Source organism: Henckelia pumila, chromosome 2 (genome assembly GCF_033568475.1).
Source record: "Henckelia pumila isolate YLH828 chromosome 2, ASM3356847v2, whole genome shotgun sequence".
NCBI lineage: Eukaryota > Viridiplantae > Streptophyta > Magnoliopsida > Lamiales > Gesneriaceae > Henckelia > Henckelia pumila.
The window spans coordinates 99,795,311-99,818,153 of NC_133121.1; the positions used below are offsets into that span (position 1 = coordinate 99,795,311).

The 22,843-nt window shown below is 36.3% G+C and overlaps 1 protein-coding gene across 2 annotated transcripts; it reads left to right on the forward strand.

Annotated features, from left to right (window-relative positions):
• The first annotated feature begins 16,596 nt into the window (after positions 1 to 16,596).
• Positions 16,597 to 19,585, forward strand: LOC140881882 (delta(24)-sterol reductase-like). 2 transcript variants are annotated; one of them, XM_073287522.1, is made up of 3 exons: positions 16,597 to 16,640; positions 17,323 to 18,589; positions 18,936 to 19,585. In XM_073287522.1, the coding sequence occupies exons 2-3, from the start codon at positions 17,342 to 17,344 to the stop codon at positions 19,392 to 19,394; spliced, it is 1,707 nt and encodes a 568-aa protein (XP_073143623.1). In that variant the 5' UTR covers positions 16,597 to 16,640; positions 17,323 to 17,341; the 3' UTR covers positions 19,395 to 19,585. The 2 variants fall into 2 exon arrangements, with proteins under 2 accessions (XP_073143623.1, XP_073143622.1); XM_073287521.1 differs by lacking the exon at positions 16,597 to 16,640 and adding an exon at positions 16,737 to 16,904.
• Positions 19,586 to 22,843: the final 3,258 nt, after the last annotated feature.

Sequence of the window (22,843 nt, forward strand, 5' to 3'; positions counted from 1 at the left end):
GATATACAAAATTACAAATGTCAAATAAAACTAGGGGTGGGCATCGGCCGATTTGGTTCGGTTTTACTCTATTACGGTTTGGTTTTTTCGGTTTCGATTTTCAAAATTTTTGGTCCGAAACCGAACCATTTTATTACGGTTCGGTCCGGTTATTTTTGTGATACGGTACGGTTTTTTCGGTCGGTTTTATACGGTTTATCTGTTCCTGAATGGAAGTGGGATCACATTTCCATGGATTTCGTCACGAAGCTACCACGATCCGTTCGAGGATGCGATGCCATTTGGGTAGTGATCAACCGATTGACAAAGTCTGCATGTTTTATTCCGTACAGGATGACGTATCGTCATGATCAGATGACTGAGTTGTATGTTAGCAATGTTGTGAGATTGCATGGTGTGCCGAAGTCGATCGTTTCAGACAGAGATCCTAGATTTACTTCGCACTTCTGGCACAGTCTTCAGGGGGCACTTGGTACTCGATTGCATCTGAGTAAAGCTTATCATCCTCAGACCGATGGACAGTCAGAGCGGACTATCCAGACGTTAGAGGATATGCTGCGAGCGGTAGTGCTAGACTTTGGCACTAGTTGGCAGGATTCTTTGCCTCTTGTCGAGTTTTCTTACAACAACAGCTTCCAAACGAGTATCGGTATGGCGCCTTTTGAGGCTTTGTATGGTAGAAAGTGCCGATCTCCGTTGTTTTGGGATGATTTGTCCGAGTCACCAGATTTGGGACCGGAGATGCTTAGAGATATGGCAGAGCAGGTTAAGATCATTCAGACCCGAATGAAGTCAGCTCAAGATAGACATGAGAAGTATGCGAATGTCAGGCGTAGACCTCTGAGTTTTGATCAGGGAGACCGAGTCTTTCTGAAGATTTCTCCATTCAGAGGCACTGTCAGATTCGGTAAGAGAGGAAAGTTATCTCCGAGATTCATCGGGCCGTACGAGATTCTCGAGAAGATAGGCGATCTTGCCTACAGACTTGCACTTTCTCCGTCTTTATCTGGTATTCACGACGTTTTTCACGTCTCTATGCTGCGAAAGTATCATCCAGATCCTTCTCATGTTCTTCAGCCTGACGAAACCGAGTTAGACGAGACTCTGAGCTACTTTGAGCGACCGATTCAGATCCTTGATCGGAAAGAGAAGCAACTCAGAACCAAGTTGATTTCGTTGGTGAAAGTGCAGTGGAGCCGTCGCGGAGTCGAGGAAGCGACTTGGGAGACAGAATCTGTCATGAAACAGCGATTTTCGGAGTTATTCGGATGACGTGAGTTCTTCTTACTGTCTTTAGTTCTTTATTCTATCTTATGAGTTGTGATTCTTGTTGATTTCGAGGACGAAATCTCTTCTTAGTGGGAGAGAATTGTAACACCCCGTTTTTATCTTAAATGAGTTTATTTGAGTTAATCGGAGATTACAGAGTTCACGAGCCAACTTGATTTTGATCAGGGTCCTTTTTGCAAAAATTGGATTTTTCAGGGACTAAAATGCAAATTGTGGATTTTATATATTATCTACTCTTAGAACTTGGTTGACAAAGTCTCTTCATCTCCTCCAAGCCGTCTCCCTCCATTGAAACGCTTCCAACGTTTCTCCAAGCTCCCAGATTTCAGTCCGAGCTCGATCCGGCCGTTGAAATTTATTTCTGAAGGCAGTTTAGCGATCACTGCAGCGAGAGCTCCGTTATATCGTAAATTTTTCTACGATCAGATGCTTTCTAGTTTTTGGATGTTGTTAGAATCATTCGAGATTCGAGTATGTTGTTCTATACAGAATTCTGATCGTTTATTATCTGTCGGTTTTGAATTAGAGCGACGTTCGGATTTTTATGATTTTTGGAAGCCATTTTCGAAAATGTGGATTTTGAGATTGATGGGTTTGCTTTGTTATTGTTGTTTTGGGCATTGATATGAGGTTATATCGGTATTGAACTGCTGTCTGCGTTTCCGGTTTGTTCAGTTTATAGCCGTTATGCCGTCGGTTTGAGTTTTGGAGATTTCGAACCATTTTTGTATTGATTGAAGCTTTGGCTTGTGAGTGATCATGGTTGTTGATCAACTCTTGTATTCGTACAGATTCATTGGAGTTTTGTCGAGCCCTGTGTTAGCAGCATTGTTCGTCGAGATTTGGACGAAGAACGGTAAAGAGATTTCCTTGAACCGTTGTTTGTTGTTTAGGTTTTATAGTTGTTGATACAATCTTTTGTTGTAGCTTGTCCGGAGTTGGATCTACGACATTGAAAGGTAAAAGCAGTCATCGTAGCGGGAGAGCATACTCGGGACAGTTGGTTCTCGAGTTTCCCTTTCAAATCACATATTGCATCTACACTTGTTCTAGCATGAGGAACTTGTGTCTTGTTGATTGATTTTGCTTTTGACTATGTGGCTTATGTTTTATGTTTCTGTTATGCATTCATCTTGAGCCTACGTTGATTCAGCGGGCAGAACCGCCCTTTTTGTTTGGACGTTTGGGAACTATGATTGAGCGGCCTAGGTCGTAGTCGTATCGCCTATTACTAGCATACTCATTATGGTTGCTCAAAGTCTAGAAGAGTGAGATATGTGGCACCACCTCGATTGGAAGAGTCGATGAGTCGTCCCATGATCTCATCCTCGGGATCCCAAAAGCACAGCAGCAATCCTTCGTTTATCAGATTTGATATCCCGATTTAAAGACATGCATTTCATTACGTTGTTATTGATTGTGTTGTTGTCTTGAAAGCATGTTTATTGTTGTATTACTTGATATGTTGCTTTTACTGGGATTATCTTTCTCACCGGTTTATCCGGCTGTTGCTTTATTTTGTATGTGTACTTGGCAACAGGAAGGGCAGGATCAAGTCAGAATATACCTGGTTAGCGTCAAGAGCAAGGGATAGAAGTGAGACTCGTTTAGAAGTCGAATCAGCATGTCAACCTAGTTATGTTTTGCGAACATGTTTAGTCATTCGAACTTCCTGTTATTGTTTTGTAAGCAAGAATCAATGTAGGTACTACCGTATTGAATGTTTCTCTTCCCTAAACCTTACTTGTATTGTTATTGGCATGTCAAATACTTTTAATGCAAGTGTTTAGGTTTTGATTGAGTTTATTTCGGTGCCTTAACTCTTCTGGGCGAGAGGACGGCGCGGGCGCGCGGCCTCTTTGCGATGTATGGGCGCGGGCGCTCTTACTTAGAGCGCGGGCGCGCTAGTTTTTGTGCAGCATCAGCGCGGGCGCGCTGGTTTTAGCGGAGCTTAGGCGCGGGCACGCTGATGTCAGCGCGGGCGCGCGAGCCTTCTTTTATTAAAAAAAAAATATTATTGGTTTCTTGTTTACTTATCGCTTGTTGTCTGATATTAGTTGATTAGAAACGAGGTCTCACATTAAGTGGTATCAGAGAGATAAGATTCTTGGTTGAACTAGAGTGAGCGGGTAGATCGAGTCTGTGTGTATTGGCTCATCGCATGTGTTTGAATTATTTTTGCTGTATAATTAATTCCATGCGATCATGCTTTATTGTTGAGAATTATTGAATTACATGGTTATGTGATTTACTTTTATAAAGCATGATCTACTTGAGATATAACTGCTTATGTTATCGACTGGTATCCAGTTTTTCTGAGCGGTTGTAAAAGGGCACCGGTTGTAGCGATTGAGATATCTTGTGCCCTAACCTTTGTTATTCAGATGGGTCCTCATCGAGTGATAAACAGAAACACACTGCCAATTATCCCTGCGACTGAGCAAGCTAGCACTGAAGTTGATCAGTTGGATGCTTCAGCAACGCCTATGGAAACCTTGCTGAAGAGGTTTCAGCCGTTCAATCCGCCGTTATTGATGGGTTCAGAAAATATAGTTGACTGCGAGAGTTGGTTGGATGATATTGATCAGCTGTTTGATTCCATTGATTATACAGATGACCGCAGAATCAGGTTAGTCATTCATCAGCTACGTGGGGTTGCTAAGAGCTGGTGGATCATGACAAAGAAAGCAATGGAGAGTAGAGGTACGGAAGTTACTTGGACTCTTTTTAAATCTGAATTTTATAAGCGGTTTTTCCCTATCTCGTATCGCAAAGATAAGGGAGCAGAGTTTGCCAACCTGAGGCAAGGGAATCTGAACATTGAAGAGTACGTGGCTAAGTTTGATAGTCTGTTGCGTTTTGCACCGCTAATTGCCAGAGATGAAGAAGCTAAGGCAGATCAGTTCATCAATGGTTTGAACCCCGACGTCTTCACGTTGGTAAACACCAACAGGCCTAACAACTTTGCGGATGCCATGAATCACGCAAAGGGAGCAGAAGCAGGCTTGTGGAGGCAAAGAGGTAACCAGGTAGCACCTCAGCAACAGAGGCAGTATCAGAACCCACCATCTCAGTATCAGAATCAGCCACCTTAGCATCAGAACCAGCAGCAAAGGTATGAAGGTGAAAACAGTGGGGGAAACAGAAAAGATCAGTACAAAGCAAGAGGTAAACAGTTCAAGAGGCAGGGGAACAGTTCTTCTAGTTCCAGTGGTTCCAAGCAATTCGGTTCAGGACAGAGTTCTGGATCTTCAGCCATGTACTGCAGCAAGTGTGGGGGAAGACACTCACCGGATCAGTGTGTGGGAGTCTTTGGTAATTGTAACACCTGTCAGCAATCGGGACACTTCTCTAAGGTGTGCCCTCAGCGTAACAGAGATAGAGCTCAGAGCGGAATTTCATCTCGACCTGCAGCTCAACCCGAGAGGAAGTCTTCTGCAGTGCACTCTTTCCAGCCTCAGCAGCAGAACAGACAGTGAGGTAACTCTAGTGCGAACCAGCCTCCGAGACAGCAGGCACGAATCTTTGCTTTGACAGAGGATCAGGCTCAGGAAGCACCTGATGATGTTATAGCAGGTAACTGTTCGATTTTTGGTTATTCTGCTCATGTTTTGATAGATACAGATGCTTCCCATTCCTTTATCTCTGAAAAATTTGTGTTATTGCATGCCTTGCCTACTGAGTTGTTGCCTAATATAGTAGCTGTTACTTCACCGTTGGGTGGAGGAATTGTTTCTGTCAGACTAGTCAGAAACTGTGAACTTTGTTTTGAGGGGAATTTGTTAGAATTCGACTGTATTGTGCTTGGACTGTCAGATTTTGAGTTCGTCATTATCTTTATCGATGATATTCTTATCTACTCGAAGAACCGTACTGACCATGCAGAGCACTTGAGGACCGTACTGCAGATTTTGCGAGTTGAGCAGTTATTTGTCAAGTTGTCTAAGTGTGAATTCTGGTTGGATCGAGTTGTCTTTCTCGGTCATATCATTTCTGGAGATGGGATTTCTGTCGATCCCTGCAAGATTGAAGCGGTTATGAATTGGCCTAGACCGACATCAGTACCTGAGATCCGAAGCTTCATGGGTTTAGCTGGTTATTATCGCCGATTCATCGAGGGTTTCTCGTCTATTGCCAAGCCTATTACCCAGCTGACTCAGAAGAATGCGCCTTTTGTCTGGACTGCAGATTGTGAGGCTAGCTTTGTTGATCTGAAGAGGAGACTGACCAGTGCTCTGATTCTTTCTATTCCTAAGGGTACTGGAGGTTTCACAGTCTATTGTGATGCTTCTAACCGAGGCTTGGTTGTGTTCTTATGCAGCATAAGCATGTGGTGGAGTATGCATCGAGGCAGCTGAAACCGCACGAGACTCGTTATCCAGTTCATGATCTTGAACTAGCTGCGATCGTCTTTGCTCTGAAGATCTGGCGTCACTATCTGTATGGTGCGTCTTTCGAGATCTTTTCTGACCATAAGAGCCTTAAATACTTGTTTTCACAGGCAGAGCTGAATATGAGACAGAGAAAATGGTTAGACCTGTTGAAGGATTTCGACTGTGAAATCAAGTATTATCCGGGAAAGTCGAATTCAGTTGCAGATGCCTTGAGCCGAAAGCTTTGTTCTTTATCTCTTTCTACTATTGGTGTTTCTCAGTTGATCGATGATTGTTGTACTTCTGGTTTAGAGTTTGAAACAGATAGGGAGACTATCAGGGTGTTTGCTATTCAAGCCGAACCGGATTTGTTTGTTGCAATCAGAGAAGCACAGAAGTCTGAGCCGAGCATTCAGGTTTCAGTAGAGAAAGTCAGATCTGGGCATCAGTCTGAATTCCAGGTTAGAGATGATGTTTTGTTTGTGAATAACCGTATTGTTGTGCCTGATATTTCGGAGTTGAGGTAGCGTATTCTTCGAGAGGCTCATTGCAGTCGGTTTAGTATTCATCCTGGAGGTCGTAAGATGTACAACGACATGAAGAACCAGTTCTGGTGGAAGAGAATGAAGAGAGATGTTGCGAGGTTCGTATCTCGGTGTTTGAACTGTCAGCAAGTTAAAGCAGAACGGAAGCGACCAGGAGGTCTGTTGCACAGTCTATCTATTCCTGAATGGAAGTGGGATCACATTTCCATGGATTTCGTCACGAAGCTACCACGATCCATTCGAGGATGCGATGCCATATGGGTAGTGATAGACCGATTGACAAAGTCTGCATGTTTTATTCCGTACAGGATGACGTATCGTCATGATCAGATGGCTGAGTTGTATGTTAGCAATGTTGTGAGATTGCATGGTGTGCCGAAGTCGATCGTTTCAGACAGAGATCCTAGATTCACTTCGCACTTCTGGCACAGTCTTTAGGGGGCACTTGGTACTCGATTGCATCTGAGTACAGCTTATCATCCTCAGACCGATGGACAGTCAGAGCGGACTATCCAGACGTTAGAGGATATGCTGCGAGCGGTAGTGCTAAACTTTGGCACTAGTTGGCAGGATTCTTTGCCTCTTGTCGAGTTTTCATACAACAACAGCTTCCAAGCGAGTATCGGTATGGCGCCTTTTGAGGCTTTGTATGGTAGAAAGTGCCGATATCTGTTGTTTTGGGATGATTTGTCCGAGTCACCAGATTTGGGACCGGAGATGCTTAGAGATATGGCAGAGCAGGTTAAGATCATTTAGACCCGAATGAAGTCAGCTCAAGATAGATAGGCGAAGTATGCGAATGTCAGGCGTAGACCTCTGAGTTTTGATCAGGGAGACCGAGTCTTTCTGAAGATTTCTCCGTTCAGAGGCACTGTCAGATTCGGTAAGAGAGGAAAGTTATCTCCGAAATTCATTGGGCCGTATGAGATTCTCGAGAAGATAGGCGATCTTGCCTACAGACTTGCACTTCCTCCGTCTTTATCTGGTATTCACGACGTTTTTCACGTCTCTATGCTGCAAAAGTATCATCCAGATCCTTCTCATGTTCTTCAGCCTGACGAAGCCGAGTTAGACAAGACTCTGAGCTACTTTGAGCGACCGATTCAGATCCTTGATTGGAAAGAGAAGCAACTCAGAACCAAGTTGATTCCGTTGGTGAAAGTGCAGTGGAGCCATCACGGAGTCGAGGAAGAGACTTGGGAGACAGAATCTGGCATGAGACAGCGATTTCCGGAATTATTCGGATGACGTGAGTTTTTCTTACTGTCTTTAGTTCTTTATTTTATCTTATGAGTTGTGATTCTTGTTGATTTCGAGGACGAAATCTCTTCTTAGTGGGGAAGAATTGTAACGCCCCATTTTTATCTTAAATGAGTTTATTTGAGTTAATCGGAGATTACAGAGTTCACAAGCCGACTTGATTTTGATCAGGGTCCTTTTTGCAAAAATTGGATTTTTCAGGGACTAAAACGTAAATTGTGGATTTTATATATTATCTACTCTTAGAACTTGGTTGAAAAAGTCTCTTCATCTCCTCCAAGCCGTCTCCTTCCTTTGAAACGCTTCCAACATTTCTCCAAGCTCCCAGATTTCAGTCCGAGCTCGATCCGGCCGTTGGAATTTATTTCTGAAGGCAGTTTAGCGATCACTGCAGCGAGAGCTCCGTTATATCGTAAGTTTTTCTACGATCAGATGCATTCTAGTTTTTGGATGTTGTTAGAATCGTTCGAGATTCGAGTATGTTGTTCTATACAGAGTTTTGATCGTTTATTATCTGTCGGTTTTGAATTAGAGCGACGTTCGGATTTGTTATGATTTTTGGAAGCCATTTTCGAAAATGTGGATTTTGAGATTGATGGGTTTGCTTTTTTATTGTTGTTTTGGGCATTGATATGAGGTGATATCGGTATTGAACTGTTGTCTGCGTTTCCGGTTTGTTCAGTTTATAGCCGTTATGCCGTCGATTTGAGTTTTGGAGATTTCGAACCATTTTTGTATTGATTGAAGCTTTGGCTTGTGAGTGATCATGGTTGTTGATCAACTCTTGTATTCGTACAGATTCGTTGTAGTTTTGTCGAGCCCTGTGTTAGCAGCATTGTTCGTCGAGAGTTGGACGAAGAACGGTAAAGAGATTTCCTTGAACCGTTGTTTGTTGTTTAGGTTGTATAGTTGTTGATACAATCTTTTGTTGTAGCTTGTCCGAAGTTGGATCTACGACATTGAAAGGTAAAAGCAGTCATCGTAGCAGGATAGCATACTCGGGACAGTTGGTTCTCGAGTTTCCCTTTCAAATCACATATTGCATCTACACTTGTTCTAGCATGAGGAACTTGTGTCTTGTTGATTGATTTTGCTTTTGACTATGTGGCTTATGTTTTATGTTTCTGTTATGCATTCATCTTGAGCCTACGTTGATTCAGCAGGCAGAACCACCCTTTTTGTTTGGACGTTTGGAAACTATGATTGAGCGGCCTAGGTCGTAGTCGTATCGCCTAGTGCTAGCATACTCATTATGGTTGCTCAAAGTCTAGAGGAGTGAGATATGTGGCACCACCTCGACCAGGAGAGTCGGTGAGTCGTCCCATGATCTCATCCTCGGGATCCCAAAAGCACAACAGCAATCATTCGTTTATCAAATTTGATATCCCGGTTTAAAGACATGCATTTCATTACGTTGTTATTGATTGTGTTGTTGTCTTGAAAGCATGTTTATTGTTGTATTACTTGATATGTTGCTTTTACTGGGATTATCTTTCTCACCGGTTTATCCGATTGTTGCTTTGTTTTGTATGTGTACTTGGCAATAGGAAGAGCAAGATCAAGTCAGAATAGACCTGGTTAGCGTCAAGAGCAAGGGATAGAAGTGAGACTCGTTTAGAAGTCGAATCAGCATGTCAACCTAGTTATGTTTTGCGAACATGTTTAGTCATTCGAACTTCTCGTTATTGTTTTGTAAGCAAGAATCGATGTAGGTACTACCGTATTGAATGTTTCTCTTCCCTAAACCTTACTTGTATTGTTATTGGCATGTCAAATACTTTTAATGCAAGTGTTTAGGTTTTGATTGAGTTTATTTCGGTGCCTTAACTCTTCTGGGCGAGAGGACGGCGCGGGCGCGCGGCCTCTTTGCGAGGTATGGGCGCGGGCACTCTTACTTAGAGCGCGGGCGCGCTGCCTTAGGCGCGGGCGCGCTGGTTTTAGCGGAGCTTAGGCACGGGCGCGCGAGCCTTCTTTTATTAAAAAATATATATATATTATTGGTTTCTTGTTTACTTATCACTTGTTGTCTGATATTAGTTGATTAGAAACGAGGTCTCACATAAAAAAAAGGGAATCAGACATATGAAAGAGTGGGTGCCCGGTTAGCCACCTTGTGCTAAGGGATTTTATGACTCTATGTATAAACAATCTTTGTTTAATATAATTTACATTCATTAATGGCATTTTCTTTGTCTTTCTTCATATTGTTATATTGTGATATACTATTGTTGTTTTGATAAAACCTTGAATATACTATAGTGTAAGTAAGATGAGATGGTGAATAAAGAGAGATCACTATTATGAAACACATCTTATAGTTACTGTATATTCTAAACAGTTCCTAGTCAATTGAGCCGTCCGCTAATAAGGATAAGGATCGCTCGAGATTGAGACTAGCATTTGTGATGCCAAGTACCACGTTTCATTGGTAATGGACATGGAGATGTTCAAAGCATGCAAATGGATATTCATATGATGAATGATCGAACTACCCTATTCGAACTTTCCAAGTGGTTATTATTATTTGAGTGGATAAGTCCGCGGTTTTGGTTGTACATCATTAGTCCTTACTACTTGAAACATCATTGAGACTCTATATGCTAGTACTGTATTTTGACTCGTTTACCGACTCTATTGGGGTCATCAGGTGTCGGGATTGGGTACAGTTACGACACATATAGGAGTCGATGCTTTGTTGTCAAGGATTCACCACATACTTGCGAGTGTGGATATCCTATGCGATCTGAGGAGATATTAGTGTGACAAATCTCTGGCCAGAGTACATGATGTGCTTTAAGAAATGGTTTCCTAGTAGCACATGCGATGTCACTATTTGATCTTCAAGATGCATTGCATAGTTATCGAATCTCGAACGACTCTCGATGTACCAATGGTTGTTGATTCGATCGGGATATATGGATGAAGGGACCGTACTGTACGCTAACCAAAACCTACTGGTTCTTGGAGGCACTATCAGTGATACCTAGGGAATCATGGGGCGATGTTGCTAGACGCTCTTATCATGATTCATTGGGCAAGTCGGAAATCATTGTTCCGAGTCACAAGGAGTTGTGAGCCCACGGCTAGCTGTATCCCTGAACCATTGAGGGTCACACAAGTAATGGATTACTAAACCCCGTTGAGATAGTTAAATTTAAAGAGTTAAATTTAATGAAAGAGAAGTTGGACTTCTTAACTAAAGGCAGTGGAATTTTCTAAAATGACATAGGGATGGGCATTTTTGGAAATCACTGAATTCGGATTCAGAAAAATTATCTTGACTTTAAAAGATGCAGAAATGGTTTCTGTGCACATTGGTGAAATCAGTTTATCAATCGGAGTCATGATGAATTTTATATTAATTTCTATAATAACAGGCTTGGCTTGTTGGGCTTAAGTTATGGATTATGGGCCCTAAGGAGTTAGAGTCCTAATATAATTATAACTTAATCTAGTATAGAAATTATCTATAAATATAGGTTTAGTGTTTGAAAATTGCATGCATTCCATCCTTGAAATTTTCGAAAATCACTTATAATATTCTAAGGGAATTTTCGAAATTATCTTCTCCTTTTTGAGATAATTCAGGCTGTAATTTTTGTGAAAAATTACTTTCTGAATTAACAGATCAAATCTGTTTATTCTCTACGATAAACATCTGATTGATTTCTAGTACAATCAATCAGAGGGTTTCTATTTTCTATTCGTGGACCTAATTTCGGAGATTGATCGAGCAAGTCATCGGTTCTCGGGATTTACAAGAAGAGCAGATTAAATTATGTTGGAGTCCATAATCAAGTCTTAGCTTGAAGAGGTAAAAATATTTAATTGTGAATTTATATTTTTACTTGCAAGATTTTAATCGTTAGGATTTGATACCCACGATATGGAATCGTTTCATATCGAAAAAATAAAATTTTTAAACTTCCGCTGCTCTGGATATCACATCCGTGTAATCAGAGAACGCGTGTTCCAACAACGTAGGGGTGCAAATGAATCGAACATGTTCGTGAGTTTTTTGAGCCGACTCTATAAATATTTGATTCGTATTCGAACTTATCGAACTCGAGTCGAATTCGAACACGTTCAAACTTTTTTTCGAGCCGAGCTCGAGTCAAAATTATTTAGTTCGATAGTTCACGAATAATTCGTGAGCCTTAATATTTAATTAATATAATATAATTATATAATAAATATATATACGTTTTGAACATTTTCGAATATTTCGAGCTTTTCGAACCATAATATCCGAGCAATAGTTCACGAATAGGTTCGAATATTTCGATCCGAACTCAACTCGAACTTTATTTTGAGCCGAGCTCGAGCCAAAATATTTGAAATGATCGAACTTCGAATCGAGCTCGAACTCGAATATACTTATATCAAGCCAAATTTGAACCTTAAAATTTTACCATTATTCGACTCAATTCATTTCGTTTGCACTCCTAATCAGACGTAAGAGACATAAACGAACGAGTGGGAGAGAAAGACGTGAGAAAATGGGCTAGGGTTCTTCTTCCAGCTTGAGTTTTGGTGATCTGATCGTGTTTCGGTCAATTTCAGACCCAAGAAAACGCTTTCCAGATCAATCGTTCTTCGATTAAAGTCAAGTTATAATCCGTTCTTTGACTTGTGGATATTGTCATATATTTTTCAAAGTGTATTTGATGTGATTTGGTTGATAGAAAGAGTTTTCTTGAAGGATATATATGTATATGAAAGTTTGAAGGATTGTGTGTGTGTTTTAAGGTGTAAAAGTGGATTTTGTTGAGAAAATACAGCAGGTATACACTACTGTTCACGTATACTGTATGTATGCATGAACAGTACATGTTTTAGTATGTGTACTGTGTGTGTGCGATGTGTGTGTGTGTGCAGAATATGTGTTTGTGTGTGTCATGTGTGTGTGTGTCAGTGTGTGTGTAAGTTTGTGTGTAGTGTGTGTTTTTGTGTGGGTGTGGTCCGTATTTTTGGCGTACTGTGTGTTTTATGAGCATCTAACATGAAATCCAATTAAATTGAACAACTAATATAAGTCAAATTTTAGTGCGACTGGAATAAATCACTCGAACAACTCAAGGTAACAACTCGATGTTAGAAACGTTGATGATCACGGAAGAAATGAGGACCAGCGATAGTCGAAAACAAAAAAACATCAGAATGAGAGATAATAATCATAGCGGAGATTGAACATATTTGTTTAAGGGACAATTTTGTTGTAACTATGCATGATATTCTTCGAATTTTTAAATAATAATAATTATAATATAATTTTTTTAAATGATTTAACATTATTAATAGTATTACATTATATATAATGATTTATTTAATAGATTGGGGAGCACACCGAGGGTGGGGCCCTGGGAAAGGGCCCTGCCCGCCCTGAGACGAGGTCGCCCTTGCAAGTGCTGAAGCCGAATATCGAAGTTTGACTCCGTAAAAAGCTCAGTAGTGTTGTTTTTCAACCCACACAGCTTAAGGGGCAAGTTAAGGAAACAATAAAAGGTCCAAAAGTAACTCCCAAAAGTGTATAGCGGTGCTTAACCTAGCAAAGCTTAGTGGAAAGATTTTCATTATCTAAGAAGAAATATTTGATTGTTAGTTTGTTACGATTTCTTTACCATTTGTCATTGGCTTATTAGACGCAAGAATCCTTAAATATATTTGATTGTAATTGTTTATTCTTCAAAATGAAATGAAATCATTTATCGTCTTTCCAGAAATATCATCTTCTAGAATTTTCTAATCTATCGTTCACTTTTTGAAATTAATGTTACATATGAACTATTCAATAATTATAATACTGAATTTCAATAGAAACTCCCTGTTTTTGTGGCGACATGGACATGAATGATATATAGGAAAGTGTGGTGTACAAGTAGTTTTGTTTGTGAATAATAAATATCTAAAAGCATACTGTTGGCAGAAAAGGACATTTGGAATCAAAAGCATGTGCAGCCAACTGCCACACAACGTGACCGCCAGCAAGGCCACGTATCCCTTGTGGGATCCATTTCCAGATTTCCTTGTTCTCATTCGATGGCATGCATCACCATTTAAAAACAAAAAAAATAAAATAAACCTGACATACAATATTTTTAAAACAAATATCTCGGCATAAAAATATTTGGTTTGATCTGTCAACACAAAAATTCATTTCGACACGTACTTTAAAAAATATTTATATAAGTGTTTTTTTAAAATGAATGTTTTAAAATTTACTTTAAAAATAAAGATGTATTTGAACAATTACTTTATAAAAATATTTTTGCATTTCAGAAGTAATGTATTTTGATTTCCATCATTTTATTCCATTATAATTGCAGAACACTCCTTAAAAAATAAAAAACTTGTCAAAACACATATTTTAAGTATTTTTTATTTATAAAACACTAAAAAAATATTTTTAAAATACTCATCCAAACAGAATTATGTTAATTTATAATTTTAATCATTTATACAATTTGAATATCGAAACGTTGGATGCTTTTGAATAAGATAGTATGACACGTAGATTATTATCTTCAAGTCAAAGATTATTTTGATTAGCATGTGATTCATGTAACTGTTTTCTTTGTTGCTCAACTTTTCTCTTATTGGTTATGTATAATTGAAGTATCTATTGCTTCATCTACGGGTATGTGTATATATATACACATAAAATATTATATTCGACATCTGTTCAGATCCTCACTAGGAGTGTCATTGGGGTAATTTTTAAAATCCATCCGATGTTGGTGCTTTTTTGGTAAAATTGTAAGGTAATATTATCTTTAAAATCCGTTTTCAAAGCATATGCAACGGTTTTTCAAAACAAAAAAACGCGATTTAACGTAATAATCTACAAATTATATTAGTCATGTAAATCGTATTTGACTAATCATGTGCGACATAATTGCTCGAAAAAATATTAGTAGGGGGGTTGAATTTATAATTTTAATCATATATACAATTTGAATATCGAAACGTTGGCTGCTTCTGAATAAGATAGTGTGACATGTAAATTATTATCTTCAAGTCAAATATTATTTTGATTAGCATGTGATTCATGTAACTGTTTTCTTTGTTGCTCAACTTTTCTCTTATTGGTTATGTATAATTGAAGTATCTATTGCTCCATCTACCGATATGTGTATATATATATATACACACATAAAATATTAGATTCGACATCTGTTCAGATCCCCACTTAGGGGTGTCATTAGGTAATTTTTAAAATCCATCCGATGTTGGTGTTTTTTTTGATAAAACTGTAAGGTAATATTATCTTTAAAATCCGTTTTCAAAGCATATGCAAAAGTTTTTCAAAAAAAAATCTTGATTTAAAGTAATAACCTACAAAATATTAGTCATGTAAACCGTATTTGACTAATCATGTGCGACAGAATTGCTCGAAAAAATATCAATAGGGGGTTGAATTTATTATTTTAATCATTTATACAATTTGAATATCGAAACGTTGGCTGCTTTTGAATAAGATAGTGTGACATATAGATTATTATCTCCAAGTCAAAGATTATTTTGATTAACATGTTATTCATGTAACTGTTTTCTTTGTTGCTCAACTTTTCTCTTATTGGTTATGTATAATTGAAGTATCTATTGATCCATCTACGGGTATGTGTATATATATATACACATAAAATATTAGATTCGACATATGTTCAGATCCCCACTTAGAGGTGCCATTGGAGTAATTTTTAAAATTCATCCGATGTTGGTGCTTTTTTTGGTAAAATTGTAAGGTAATATTATCTTTAAAATCCGTTTTCAAAGCATATGCAACGGTTTTTCAAAAAAATCTCGATTTAACGTAATAACCTACAAATTATATTAGTCATGTAAACCGTATTTGACTAATCATGTGTGACAGAATTGCTCGAAAAAATATTAGCAGAGGGGTTGAATTTATAATTATTGATCAATCGGTCACCTACTCGGTAAATTCAATCCTACCTATACAGCATTGTCCCAAAAAACATATAAAATGGAGAGTTAACAATACATATGAGGTCCACTTTTTTGTGTGAACCCCACATATATTGATACATTTTCACTCTTAGATGCATTATCCGTGATCTACAGTTTATGTAAAAATTTCCCACCTCTCACAGACTCACACCACCAACTTGAACAACATTTCAAAATTCAACAATACAATTCATTAGGATTTGGGATATGATAGTTTTAGATAAGATATATATTTAGTAAAAATAGGTTTTATTATTATTATTTATTAAATTAAAATAAAATAGTTTTGTAGTTTGAGAAATGAGTATTTTTCGTTTCTAAAAAAAATTTCAAAATTCAAAAATATAATTCATTAGGATTTAGGATATGATAGTTTTAGATAAGATATATATTTAGTAAAAATAGGTTTTATTATTATTTTTTATTAAAATAAAATAGTTTTGTAGTTTGAGAAATTAGTATTTTTTTTGGTTTATAAAAAAACATTTCAAAATATCAAAACTATTACTATAAACCCTTTACTTATAGTATATGTACTGTATATTGATTTGGTTGATCAATTTGATGTCAACATCAAATAACATATGTTGTTAAAGATCAAACATGTTTAAATTAAAATTTATTATCATCTCTAATATAAAAATTATAATAAATATTTTTTAGTAAAAAAATTATAAGAAATGTGTTAATCAGCTTATTTCCATCTCATATATTTATTTAATTTTAATCTTTCTCAATTTTTTTTATTTTACATATTTTTTTATTATATTACACATACATTACATGCACCTAGGTCTCACTGGTAAATTATAAAAAAAACTCATGAGTCTTTGAGTGAGATTTTAAAAAGTATTTTTCAGCTTTTTCGTCAAAAAAATTTCAATAAAACTAAAAAATTTTTACTAAAAATTCTCAACAAATTTCGTATATTTTTGTTTTATTAAAAAAAAAGCGAGTTCCCCTTTTTCATAATAATCTTTTACAAAAGTCATCTCGAGATCAACGCATTCCGATAGATCCACCAAAATTCAAAGCGCCAAACAAATTGAATATTAACAAATAACAGATCTACCCTGAATTTACCTAAATGCCCTTTCGCTATCATAATATTATAAATTATTATATTATATTATTTATAAATAATATATATCAACCTCCTCGCCTCCTCAACAGTCACGCCACAGTCCACTCTCCGACACGGGTACATGCCTCTCCTACTCTCTTCGAGCTTTCCTTGCTAAATTTCCTCAAATAATGTTGGTGTTTTCATGTGATGAATGATCGAGTTTTTTTTACTTCCACGTTTTGGATTTGTTCATGTTTAATTGATGCGTTTGAAGTTTGATGTTTCTTGCTTGATCCATGCATTGTTGCTTACGGTTCAGATTTTAGATCTGGTTGTGGATGCTGTGTTTTATGCTTCATTCGGAGTCAACATTAGCTGGGTTTTTTTGTTAGTGGTTGGGTGGGTGCTCAAATCTAATGTTGAATGGAAGATCCTTTTTCACCCATGTCTTGTTTGTTTACTGATTCAACATTTTAGCTGTAAACAAAATTAGTGATAACAAAAGCTATATGTTTGATTCTCCTTTGGAAACTCAAATTTATTCATGTTAGGAACTTCTATCTGAGATTGTAAACAATTGCTTTCTGCATTTAATGAAACCTTCTATTCGTCATTTTTCGTTAGCTTAATTAGCATCTTTTTTTTTTTGGGGGGGGGGGGAGATTTTTTCTTGTAATTTTATTGGGTTTTAGATATATTTATGTAAGCCTTATATTGAAGTTTTGGGTTCGCTGTTAGCTGTCGCAGCCATTGACCATTACAAATGTGGTTTTTGCTCGAGTTTCTTACTTCTGCAGTTGTTTCTTTTATGCTGTAGGCCTGTTCATTGTTTTGCGATGTCTGATCTTGAGGCCCCGTTACGTCCCAAGAGAAAGAAGATCTGGGTGGATTACTTTGTCCAATTCCGATGGATAATTGTTATCTTCGTCGTTCTTCCCATTTCCTTCACGTTGTACTTCCTCACTTACCTTGGAGACGTGAGGTCTGAGTGCAAATCATTCAAGAAGCGCCAGGAAGAGCATGATGAAAATGTCAAGAAGGTCGTTAAACGCCTCAAGGAGAGGAACCCCAAGAAGGATGGTTTAGTCTGCACAGCCCGGAAACCTTGGATTGCCGTTGGAATGCGCAATGTGGACTATAAGCGTGCTCGACATTTTGAGGTTGATCTTTCTTCATTCAGGAACGTTCTTGACGTTGACAAAGAGCGAATGATTGCTAGAGTGGAGCCTTTGGTCAACATGGGTCAGATTTCCAGGGTCACTGTCCCGATGAACCTTTCCCTCGCCGTTGTTGCAGAGCTTGATGATCTGACTGTGGGTGGTCTGATCAATGGGTACGGGATTGAAGGAAGCTCCCATCTTTATGGCCTGTTCTCGGACACAGTTGTGGCTTATGAAATTGTTTTGGCAGATGGCCGGTTTGTTAGAGCTACAAAAGACAATGAATACTCTGATCTTTTCTATGCTATCCCCTGGTCTCAGGGGACACTTGGACTTCTTGTTGCTGCTGAAATTAAGCTTATACCTGTTAAGGAGTACATGAAGCTAACATACAAGCCAGTAGTGGGTAATCTAATGGAGATTGCACAAGCCTACATGGATTCCCTTGCACCCAGGGATGGAGACCAGGATAATCCTGACAAGGTTCCAGACTTTGTCGAGACCATGGTGTACTCTCCAACAGAAGCCGTGTGCATGGCAGGAAACTATGCTTCCAAAGAAGAAGCAAAGAAGAAGGGAAATAAAATCAACAGTGTTGGTTGGTGGTTCAAACCGTGGTTTTACCAGCATGCCGAGACAGCATTGAAAAAGGGGGAGTTCGTTGAATATATCCCTACCAGAGAATATTATCACAGGCATACAAGATGTTTGTACTGGGAGGGAAAGCTCATCCTTCCTTTTGCAGATCAGTGCTGGTTCAGATATCTGCTTGGTTGGCTGATGCCACCTAAGGTTTCTCTGCTCAAGGCTACACAAGGAGAAGCCATTAGGAACTACTATCATGAGATGCACGTCATTCAGGATATGCTCGTTCCCCTTTATAAGGTTGGAGATGCTTTGGAGTGGGTTCATCGCGAGATGGAGGTATGCTTTTTTTTTTTTCTTTGTATGCTATAATTCCCACACAGCATAGTTCCTTGTGATTGTTATTTTTATTTTAACGATATACTTTGTTTTAACATCTTCTTGTAACAATGCTAATCTTCTTGGTGTGATTGATCGAGAGAGTTAAAGATGCACCATCCTCGTGTAAATGTACCTCTTAAAAATCATCGAATCCAACCTAAAAGGATAAAACTTTCGACTGAATGCCTTTTGAGGAGAGATGAGATCCCTTGATCATCGCCTTGATTTCAAGTCGCATCATGATCACAATTAAAAGAAACTATGTCATGTGATTATTATGTATACTGAAGGCTCCTCTTTTCAGCTGTATCCCCTCTGGCTCTGTCCTCACAGACTGTTCAAGCTGCCTGTTAAAACCATGGTGTATCCAGAACCAGGATTTGAGCAACAGCACAGGCAAGGTGACACGCATTACGCTCAAATGTATACTGATGTTGGAGTCTACTATGCTCCGGGACCTGTCCTAAGGGGTGAAGAATTTGATGGAGCTGGAGCAGTTCGTAAAATGGAGGACTGGTTGATTGAAAACCATGGCTTCCAGCCTCAATATGCTGTTTCTGAGCTCAGCGAGAAGAGCTTCTGGAGAATGTTTGATGCAGGTCTTTATGAGCATTGCAGGAAGAAGTACAGCGCCGTTGGTACATTCATGAGCGTGTATTACAAATCGAAGAAAGGCAGGAAGACGGAGAAAGAAGTGCAGGAAGCTGAACAGGAGATACTCGAGACTCCCGATGCTGAAGCTGATAATCCCGGGGATTATTGAGTGTTCTTGATTGGTTTTGGTAGGATCGTTGCATTTTTCTTCGTTTTCTGGTTCGAGTTTGGTGTTTTGTTTCTCTTAATCTGCATTTCTTCCCTCTAACCATCGAGTTCAAATTCATGATTTGTAGTGAATGACTGTGTAGGCCTCATTCTTGTGGGCAAAATTGGTGTAGAATAAATGTCCCTTCTGTATCCTCTTTAGCATTTAACTCAAGATGGTGAGTTATCTGTTGTACGACGATGATTTGCAATTTGAATTTGGTGAATCACTAAACTAGACTTGGTTTTGTGCAAAAGTTTTTTTATGGTCCATGCTAATTTTCTTTTCACTACTGTTTCCAAAGCAATAAATAGGCCAATTTTAGGAAGAATGTTGTGGGTGATTGCGGGCTTAATCTGATTTGGTTGCTGGAACATAAGAACGTGGATTCTATATCAGTATTTTATCATAATTTGATGGTATTTGAAATCTTGGATTTCTAACCACTTCGATCATAAATGTCATCCAATTTTTTATGATGACATCTGTTTTATCGCTATCAAATCTTTTCCAACAAACCCATTTTGAATATGATGTTTGGATAAAAGGATTTTGGTCCATTTCTATATCAAATCTATCCCAACTGTTTGGACCAAATCCATGAACCTCCAATCTTTCAATTTCAAGCAATAACATACATGTATATTTTAGAATAGGTCTCTCTCACATCTATATTTATTTATTATAAAAACTAGTATTCGCGTGCACGCATTGCGTGCTTATGCAGTCCGTTTTTTACGAAAAATCAAAAATAAAAATAAAAATTAATTTTAAAAAGTGTTTTTTGGTATATGAGTAAATTAATTTTATAAAAGTTGTATTTTTCTAAATTAGTAGTTATAATTGGACAAAAATAAATGGTATTTTGGTAATTAAATATATATTAATTAAAAGGTAAAAACAAAGGGGTTGGTCATACCAAATTACCAACATACCAACCCCTCAACTTTAATAAAATAGAAAAGATATATTTTTAAATTTTTTTTTATGTTTAACATATTCATTTCACAAAACTAACATAATTTTTTGTGATTTTTTTTAAAAAATGTTATATCAGATGAATGATAAATCACCTCGCTTATTGGACCGTTTTTACTTAATAAGTAGCTCACTAATACATAAAAGCACACGCGAAAATTTGCAGAAATATATATTATTTTTAATATTTATAATATATAGTCGTTGAATAATTTTTACTTCGAGTCGATTTGCGTGTACATGATAAATTTATTTTTAGTATTATATATTTTTTAATATTTATTTAGAAATTTAAACAGACAAAATAAAAAGTACGTGTAATTACTTTTTATAATAGTTCTCTAACTCGTGTGCTTAATATACACAAGTCACCGGTAACTTGGGAGCAGCAGACAGGTGGATGTTAACCATTTTCGAATCTTTCACGTCCTTTTAATTTTATAACAATATTTTTAATTAAATCAATACATCAATTAAGACAATATAAAAAACTATACAGCAAATAATAGTCAATTTTTTTTATAATTTAACAATAAAATCAAGCATATCTAAAGGTATACCTAAAAGCAATCCACCTAGCTAAAAACAATTTGTTTTCTGGATTTTGTGATGGGCGTTGTGAGTTGTGAGGAAAAAAGTCTTAGAAATAAATAGATTTTTTTCCCACACACCTCTAAGAAATTGGGCCTTATTTATTATACGGCCCTGGTAGCAGAGTTTGCATTTATAATATTTTGTGCATAGTAGATATTTAATCGATTTTTTTTAAAAATAAAATTTTCATATTTTTTAAAATAATAAAGTTCCCTTATTTTTTTTATACATATATATATATATATATATATAAATTTTTTTATGGGCTAATAGGTACTACATTAAACAACCAAATCTTTAATTATAATGTCTCGTAACCAAAATGGCAACGGGGGCGGGTTTGGAAAAATCCGAGACCTGCCCTGCCTCGTCCCGCAGACTCGGAGGGTCCAATTCGGGTTAGATCTGTTGGACCCGTCAAATTAAATATAATTTAAATTTTATTAAATAAAATATTTAAATAAATTAAAAAATTAACAAATCATCATTAATATTATTTTTCAAATTTATATTAATAATATTTAAGAAAAAAATTATTCTTACAAGTTAAAATACATCATTTTTTATTTAATTAATATTAAAAAAATCATAATAATATATTTTCATATTAAAAATATAATAATATATTAAAATTATTCAAATTCAAAAATATTATAAACTTAAATTAGAGATAAAATATTGATTAGGGGCTAATAGCATTCTGCCCCTTGTGAAATACCAATATAGCATAAAACCCCCTATAAAAAAATAATTAGCTATCAAGTCATCCACTTTTCAAATAATTAGCTAAAAAATCCTTAATTCAATAATTGTTATTGCACGCGCGCTTGAAATGTAATATATCATTATTTTTTCAATTTTTATTAGCTAAAATGACATAAATACCCTCAAATTTTTTATAATATAAGTTTTTCTTTGTCCAACTTTATAATATGCACTTTTTTAATTATATTATTTTTAAATTTATAAATTTTGAAAAACCAATATTTGAAATAGTGAATTCACCAACTTGCTAACCAAACATGTTATTTTAATTTTTAAAATTCATAATACAAAATCATTAATAATATGATTGGTTATAATAATAAACTAAATAAAAAATAGTAATATTCAAATGAATAATAATAATTAATAACACGAAATAAAAGTAATTATTTTAGAATTAATAGTGTAAAATTTTTTAAATAAATTACAATATATATTACTAAAACGTCTAACACGGAATTAATAACATTAGCAAAATGAAAGAACTACTCAGTTGACTTTAAATTATACATACATGAGTAAAATCGTCCATTTTTTATATCTCTCAAATAATTCAAAATTAATCACATGTTATTATTCAAGATGATATACAAAATTTTATTTTATTTTTTAAAATCAATTTTCTCAATCATATAATTTATATTAATAAATCATTTTTTGTTTTGATTTTACGACCCAAATTTTTATAATATTTGAATAAATTAATATGTATATATATACATATGTATAATATAATATAGTATAATAATAAGATAAAGTTTGTATTTTTCAAAATGAAATTTTAAATCCATCTAATAAACTTTTGTAAAAAAATATATAGTTGAAATGAAAATAAATATATTAAATTATAATTGAATTTTTATTTATTTGAAATTAATACATTTTCATCATAATGTTTTTTTTTATCTTATTACTATATTAGAATACATGTATCAATTCATAAGTTATTTTTAAAAAACCATAAAAATATAGAATTTCCAAAGTTAAATATAAAATGATGAAAATGTATTAAACAGAGAATTTTATTAATATTTGAGTTAACGATTGATCTTAAATTTACCTTATGTAGCTAA

Excerpts from the sequence above, each read along its gene's own strand:
- LOC140881882 (XM_073287521.1), top strand. The coding sequence starts at position 16,768 with ATGCGTTTGAAGTTTGATGTTTCTTGCTTGATCCATGCATTGTTGCTT. Across the intron at positions 16,905-17,322 it reads GTTTTTTTGTTAGTGGTTGG|GCCTGTTCATTGTTTTGCGA; the intron begins GTGGGTGCTCAA and ends TTTATGCTGTAG. Across the intron at positions 18,590-18,935 it reads GGGTTCATCGCGAGATGGAG|CTGTATCCCCTCTGGCTCTG; the intron begins GTATGCTTTTTT and ends TCCTCTTTTCAG.